The sequence below is a fragment of the Alligator mississippiensis genome, chromosome 4 (assembly GCF_030867095.1).
Source record: "Alligator mississippiensis isolate rAllMis1 chromosome 4, rAllMis1, whole genome shotgun sequence".
Classification (NCBI taxonomy): domain Eukaryota; kingdom Metazoa; phylum Chordata; order Crocodylia; family Alligatoridae; genus Alligator; species Alligator mississippiensis.
In genome coordinates, this window is record NC_081827.1 from 97,845,388 (window position 1) to 97,853,276 (window position 7,889).

The 7,889-nt window shown below is 44.1% G+C and overlaps 1 protein-coding gene across 4 annotated transcripts in view; it reads left to right on the forward strand.

The window, feature by feature from the left end:
- SLC25A17 (solute carrier family 25 member 17) overlaps nucleotides 1-7,199 on the forward strand; it is a 50,138-nt gene extending 42,939 nt beyond the window's left edge. For all 4 annotated transcript variants that reach the window (XM_059726366.1, XM_059726367.1, XM_006258544.4 and 1 more), the window contains 2 exons: nucleotides 5,706-5,788; nucleotides 6,529-7,199. In XM_059726366.1, the coding sequence (XP_059582349.1) occupies nucleotides 5,706-5,788; nucleotides 6,529-6,676 (231 nt within the window). In that variant the 3' untranslated portion in view covers nucleotides 6,677-7,199. The remainder of the gene's footprint in view (nucleotides 1-5,705; nucleotides 5,789-6,528) is intronic.
- The last annotated feature ends 690 nt before the right edge of the window (nucleotides 7,200-7,889 follow it).

Sequence of the window (7,889 nt, forward strand, 5' to 3'; positions counted from 1 at the left end):
TGCTTGAAGTTGATCGTTTACCTTGTGTCATTTCCAGCCTGTACCCCACTTACACATCTAATCCCTTTCAGCCTGTTAGCAGCCTTTGCCTTGTGGATCTAGTGCAGAAGTCATGCCTTTTTGTTTCCAGCCTTGGGAGAGGTTATCGTCTAGTCTTGTTTTATTAGCAGCCCTAGGACTACCAAGATCTAAGTGTTCGTTTAAAGCAAATTGAGAAGAAGGTTGTCTGCTGGAACATGTTTCAGTGCGATGACAAAGGAAAGGAGCTCCGGCAGATTTTATTTAAAAAGCAAAAGCAGCAAGACCTCTTGCAGCACTCCAAGTACTGCCCCAGCTGTCATTGAACTAAGGCTAGATTTTGGCCAAGCACCACTAACACTAGTATCCTGTGGACCTTATTGACCATATCCAAAAGATCATGGATTCTGCAGAAAAGATTTCTCCAGGAAGCCCAGGTGTCTTTTTCATGCAAGAGCCATTAAGTGGATCCAGCATCAGAGGAAGGGGGGTGTAGCCATACTCACTTTGGCTGTGCAGTGTATGTGCAGTGAGTTCTCTGACCTCATCAGCTTGTCAGAGCAGTTCTGAAACCCAGGGGAAGAACACCACTGCTCCTGCCTCTCTTTTCCCTGTCACCAAATTTGGTAGTAGGCAAAGGGATGGAGGAGCAGGCAGCAGCAGCATTCACCCCCTGGGTTCCACTGACAAGCTACTGAGCTCAGAGTTTACTGTGCACGCCCCACGTAGCTGAAAGTGGTTGCAACTGCACCCCCTGCACTCTCCTGGACTTGCCCCTACAAGAGCCCAAAGTTAGACCCCAATGAAAAGATGTGCCTAGATTTCAGAAACTATGTGCAGGAAACCTCTGTCAGTTAAGTGTTAGGTGCTGTGTTTCTTTTCAGTTGCATAGTTTTAACTCTTTATTCTGCATAACCAGCAGCAGCTGCCATTCTGGTAGGGCGAGATGTGCAGTAAGGCCTCTTTATGCCTATCCAGCTTCTATCCACTTCGCACCTGTAGTGTGCTCAGAAGCGGCCTCCAAGCTTGGTAGTGTGTGTGGTTTTATTGAATTCTTTGCATCTCTCCCCAGTTGAGCAAAAAAGGACTCCCCTTGCTCTCTTTCAGTTAACTATTACCCCTCCCATTACTACATGTTCAAACTTGTGACTGTGCTTGTAGAAGGTAAACTACCACAGCATTAATTTCTTTGAAGTATCAGAGTTTGATCTTCCCCCCAGTCAGTCACTACTTGTCCCACCTGATCCAGTTTGATGGGTCAGACTGTGCTGTAGGCATGTTGGCTCACATGGCAGGCGCAGAGAAAGAAAACCATATAAAAAGTCTTTTTACTCTCAAGTGTAGTAATACCCTTAGCTTCCTACCACCCTGACAGTTTAAGGCAGGGGTTGGTAACCTTTTGCCACTGTGGGCCACAGCTTGTGACCCAGGCCCCTGCCAAGAACTTCAAATCTCCACCCCTGGAGTGCCTAAGATGCTTTTGCTTACTTAATATTAATCCTCATCCCCAATGGCAAATGGAGAGGGGGAAATCCTGTGGCAAGGGTAAGCACAAGAGAGAAGCAGGGAGGCCTGCAGAGGGGGGCACTGAGGAGGGGATGGGCACCACAGTGTAGCTGCATACCTCTGATCCCCCGCAGGTGGTCGACCCCTAGTTTAAGATTTAGTTTCCAAAATGGTACATTTTAAAAGGTGTCGATATGACAACAGGCGTTTTAACCAAGCTGCCAGTATTAACTGCATAAGTTCAGAACTATTATTACTCAAGTCTGTTTTGTTTGCTGTAGGCCTTGTGCCAGTCGCCCACTGCTAAAAGAAATCACTAAGCGAAGATAGCGCTCTGCTTAGTGACCCTTGTTGTACTGTGGCTATCTTAGGGGTATCTGACATGCAGTGCTGCCTGCCCATCCACTTGCATGGTAGCTTTTGTGGTGCTCCATTCCAATGAATATCATTGCTGCATGGCTTTTTGGTTTGCCCTTTGTCATTCTGAATAAGACATTTTTTATGTTTTTGTTTGGTGATACAGTAACATTCTCCAGGGGATGCATGTGCAATCACTAGTGTGCCTCTTGCTGCGTCCCTCACTTGCCCAAATCAAAGCTTTAACCGCCCATGCCACTGATCCGCTGATGTGCAGTTAACCTGTTCCCCCAGCCCACTACCTACCTATGATTATACTGAGCTTAGATATAAAAGGAGGAAAGAAGATGGAAAAAGCCTTACGATAGCTAAGCCACCCCAGCCTAAGAAGAGAGTATGGGGAAAAAGCAACGTTTTATTATTGGTATTGTGAGACTGAAATCAGTAAGTACAGCCATTCTTTCTCAGCTTCTGCTCCTGCTGTGCCATTGTCTCCACAGACAGGAGCATTATTGATTTAGAGAACTTGACAGAGTTTTTGCTCAGGAATAGGAAGATGAGATTTAAATGTTTGGGGACCTGTGCAGAGTGCCAGAATGGGGCTCAGAAGCCAGAGGGGAGTGTAGGAGAAGGTCTCTTTATGAGAGAAAGGGGGATAGACAATTCATAAGGAACTGTGTTGAGATAGAAGGTAGGGGCAAGCAGAAACATCTCTCGCAGTTGATGCAGAAGTGACCCACTTCGTGGAATCTTCCAGCGCAGACCCACAGTCCTGGCTAGCAACGCCCTACAACTTGCAGCGAGCAGTGCTTACTGAGAGCAGCAGTACATTTACCCAAGTTCCTGCTGCAGGGACTTCACACCTCCACCACGCTCTGAAACAGGAATGGGGAACACTGGGATGTTATCTTCACATCTGCAGCTACAAGCCAGAATTTCTTCCCTGGTCATTCTCTGCTCCAAAGCAAGGTTAACAGGTGGAATCCCAAACCTCCACATATTTGTGACCAGAATAGGGCAAACGTGTACGTAACACTTGAGGTATCTGCAGTGTTGTTTGCTTTTTTATGGCATGGTTAATGTTCCACTGGTTTAAAGTTTGCACCGTGATGCTCAGTAAAGATTTATATGCAGTATCATAGAAAACGAAGGTTGGAAGGGACCTTAGGAGGTCATCTAGTCCAACACCCTGCCAGAGCAGAATCAATTATATCATCCCAGCCAAGGCTTTCTCTAAAAACCTCCAAGGGTAGAGATTCCACAACCTGTCTGGGTAACCAGTTCCAGTGTTTCACTACCCTCCTAGTGAGAGTTTTTCTTAATATCTTACCTAAACTTCCTTGTACTTGGATGTTCAGTAAAAATTACTTTTTAATGAAGTTTCTGTAGATTATTATGTTCATTCATATGTATTTTTTAAAGTGCCCTTTCCATACATGTGGTGCATTGAGTGTAAAAACAACTAAGACAACCAAGCAACATTTCATTTTGTGAAACCCTTAGGCGCAGACTAATGAAATCTTCATGCAATGTAAAAAACTTTATTTCAGTGCTTTAGTTTAGTAGTTCTCAATCTTTTTAGACTCAGCATCCCCTTTGTTAGGCTCAAGGCACATTTCAGAAAATGCCAGCTCTTCACTTTCACACTTTTTTTTGACTATGGAAAAATGCTAGAGCAATTCTTTCACTGTGAAGTCAGAAAGACCCCAGTAGGTTCCAAAATGTTTTTTTTGCTATGGATTCCTATTTGAAATCATGGGATTTGTCTTGTGAATCATGTAGGTATTTGCAGACATAACGGTGCTAATGTTGATCTGCACCCTGCAGCACCTTTAAAAGGATCTTGGGGCAACCTGGTTGCGAATCACTGTTTAGTGTCTAGGTTCGAAGTAGGAGCATGTGACATCTGACCTTGTGGCCTTGATGAGTTTCTGCAGTGTGCAGAGGCAGTTTTTCTGGTTGTACATAAATGTAAAAGCTTGCACCTCTGCTTTCCACATGCTCATGAAGTATGCTCCCTTGTTGTCACAAATGGCATCCAGCCCTTCTGTTTCCCTTTCAGCCTTCCACGTAGACATGCTGATGTCATTTGCAAATCAAGGTACAATTAAACAGCTCCTTTCTCCTGTCCAAGAATCCAGTAAAATGCTGCATTACTCAGGGAAGCAGTGAATTAACTGGGTCTTGTACAATGACAGGAGAAATTGCCAAGCCCATTCATGTCCACAGTGGTCCTGGGAGCAGGAGTACCCTTTTCCTTTGAAGAAAATAAGCCTGAATTTTAAGGATTCTAGTGTCCAGGTCATTCACAGGTGCCCTTGTGTCCATGTATGTGAACTGTCCACAGTGATCACTCAAGTTTTGAAGCATTAGTGAGAGGCACTTTTTTGTGTGTGATGAATGCTGAAGTCTGGGATGGGGAGTAAAAATTCACCCAAGGGCCCTCTCTGTGGTCTATGCAAACCCATCAGTAACTAAACATTGCCCAGTTTTGTCACCTGGAGGATTCCCATCAGTCACTACTAAACATTGCCTAGCTTTGTCATCTGGAGAATTGGCATTTCCTTCATAGCAACATGGGCCTCCAAAAACAATGGTTGCAAAGACTAATCTAGTAATTCCAAAATGGTTAGCTATTGATTGGTAGTAATCAAGGGTGGTGAGCTTCCAGATGGTGAATGCTCTGAAATATATTTTTAACAAGTTGGTGCCATGCTGAGTGTATTGAGTCAAAGGGACATAAGTTGACATAGACTGACCATGTCTACACAAGACACTGACATTTAGTTTTTGCACACACAAGTACTAAGCGACTGCCCAGTAATAGGAGTTATTGCACAGTAGCTTTCCCAAACAGCTTTTTGGTGACACTGACTGCACAGTAGCTCATTACTACTGCACAGTAGTGTTGCGTGACGCTTCGTGCCTTGCAATGCTATTGTACAGTAGTAATGAGCTACTGCACAGTATGCACTGTGTATGCACTGTGTGGACATGATTATTTCTGTTAAGGTTTCATAAAAATGTACCTATGGAAAAATATTCTGCACAAACCTCTCTAAGCAGAGAAGCCATAAGTTCCAGTTCCAGACTTCAGTTCTGCTCTTGGTTTTGCTCATGCATTTCTACCAATGATATTGGTCTGCACTGATATGAAGGCATAATCTGTTCTGCTGATGCACAAGTCAGAAGGAACTCAGTTTGACTTTCAGGTCCCAGATGAACCCTTCAGGATGTGTATAAAAATAATCTTGAATACTAGAGAGGCAAGAATGCTTGTGGGTGATATCTTTTATTGGACCAACTATATGGTTGGGATAGACATAGGCAAGCTTTTGGGGTATCACAGGACCCTTCCTCAGACCTCTGGAAGAGAAGCAGACACAGCAGAGCTAAGTAGCAGATGGTACAAAAGCTTGTATAAAATTCCATGTGTAAATAAGCAGGCAGGATAGATGCGATGAAAGTAGAGATGCATCTTGAATATTGGAATGGTTTAAATTGAGTGATTGAAAGCTAACTGACAACACTGTAATGCTTTTTCGGGGGCTGAACTGGGCTATAAAATCAATGAAATTTCACATGTAGCAAATGCATGCAATTTTATTGGAGGTATAAAATCTAATAAAATTAACTTCAGTAAAAGTGTTAACCATACTGATGCATTGACTGACATCTTTGAGAGCATAATTAATCCTGGAAATGATCATTTTAGTGGCGTCTTCATATCTTACCTATTCATTAGGATTCTCAAACTGGCAGTGGGAGTATGGCTAAGAGGAATTTCAACAAATGATCAACTGTTCCTTTCTTTTCCCTTTCAGTTTGGACGACACCGATTGAACCCAGAAAATCGGACACTAGGCAGTCTTAAGAATGTTCTCCACATTCTGCGACAGAGAGTAAAGTGAGTTTTCCATTTCTTAACCTTAATTAATGCTTCACATGCACAAATAAAAAGATTGGGGGTGTCTTAAATACACTGACAGGCTTGGGTTGGACCTGACCCTATTTGTTTCAACCTACTTGAATTCATAACTCAGCTCCACCTCTCTCTTGTAGAGTATTGCAAAACAAGTACAAGGAAGTAAGCAACCACTAGCAAAGCAAATATATGCATGTCAGCCAGTGTGAAGTACATCTGTAGGCAGTAGCTCATTCACTCCCTTAGAAAAAAGTTTAGTTTTTTTGCATGCAGTGCCTATCCTCTCTACAACGGGGAAGGAGACAAGAGAGGCTCAATTTAACTTCTAGCTTTACTTAGATACATGATGTGTCAGTAGTTGCTGGAGGTCACTTGTTTTAGGAACATTAATTAGCTGGTTGCTCAACCTGTGTGAAATTAATATAAGCGCAGTTTCTAAAGGGCAAATACCTGCATTGTAATTGCTTTCCTTGCTGACAGTCTGCATTGAAACTAAATAATTGAGTATATTGTGGAGACTGACTTACCTTTCCAAACCAAGGGTGTAATACATTCATGTGAGTTTGTGCATGTGGGAAGTATAACCTACTCTACTCGTGCCTTAACTGTTTCTCAGGGATAGATGAAGAAGGTCAGTCTGCAGAGCTATCAATCTGGCACTTCTCATGTGTACCCTAGTGTCTTTGAGAAAACTTCTTACATCTGTCCAACCTGTTTCTTAGGCGTTTTGGCTTAGTGGGACTCTACAAAGGACTTGAAGCGAAGCTTCTGCAGACTGTCCTCACTGCTGCACTTATGTTCCTAGTCTACGAGAAACTGACTGCTGCTACTTTCACAGTCATGGGATTAAAGAAGTCACAGAAGCACTGAGAGTGACCCCTGCTGCACAGTGAACATGGAAAGAAAAAATGAGGGCCTGGGAGGGGAATCCAACACCTTGGGGAAAAGCTGAGGCACTGGGGGAGATCCCCCTCATCTCTAAAGCCACCTCCTCTTCACTGCTCCCTACGGTTATTGAAGCTATTTCAGAAACTATCTGAGGAGAGCTTTGGAACACAGTTTGGTAGGATTTGCTGCCATCCCTTTCTGGGATTGTTTGTTTACTTTCTTGACCTTGTCTGGACCAATTGGGTTATCAATTTAATGGAAAGATTATTTTAAACACCTGCAGTTATTTTAATTTCTAAATGATTTGGTTGGCCTTTTGGGGGGGAAATAGGTGCTTCCTACTGTAGTTCACTTTCTTTCCTTCCCCACCCAGTTGCCCTCAGCTGTCCTCCCTCCCTCACTGTCTTTGCTATTGGGAGCAACAAGAACTTGACTTGTGTAATTCTCTCTGCAAGGTGTTCGTTTCACTTGATATTTGGTTCATTAAAATGAATTCATGTGGAAACAGGCTTTTGGCATAGTTTTCATTTACTATCTGATTTTTTTTCCTGGCAGAGGATGATGAGATGCTGTTCCAAATATCGAGGGGTGAAACCTGGGAGCGATTAAAATGTTGCTTCCCAAGGACTGCATCTGCTGCTTTCTGAATGCTTTAGCAAACTTGGAACCCAAACGCTGGCTCTCTGATAATGGCAGCACAACTGTCTGCTTGCAGTTGTGCCCTGCACCATGCAGACTGTTCTGTCTAGTATGGGGGTGCTCAACATTTTGGCCCCACAGGCCAGGTGAGTGGCATGAGGCTGGTCCACAGACTGAATTGGGGCCTGTGTTGCCTCCACTGGCCCTGCATGCCTGAATTGAGCCCTACGCTGCATCCGCATGCTGGGATATGGCTCCTTGTCACATCTGCTCAACCCTGTGTACTGGGCTTGGGCCCTATGCGCAGAGATTGGGCTGTAGGGCCCCCCCTACCTCTGTGCACTGGGATCAGGCCCCATACCACCCTGTGCACCTGATCTAGTGCAGAGGGCCATGGCCCATGGGGACCAAGTCTGGACCACAGGCTGGGGGTTGAGCACCCCTGAACTAATATGTTAGTTCAGATCAGTTCATTTGTGGTTCTCAACCTTTCAGGGTTGTGGTACCCTACCTCTGCTTTTTTGAATGTGGCAGCATCCCCAGCTGAGAACCACTG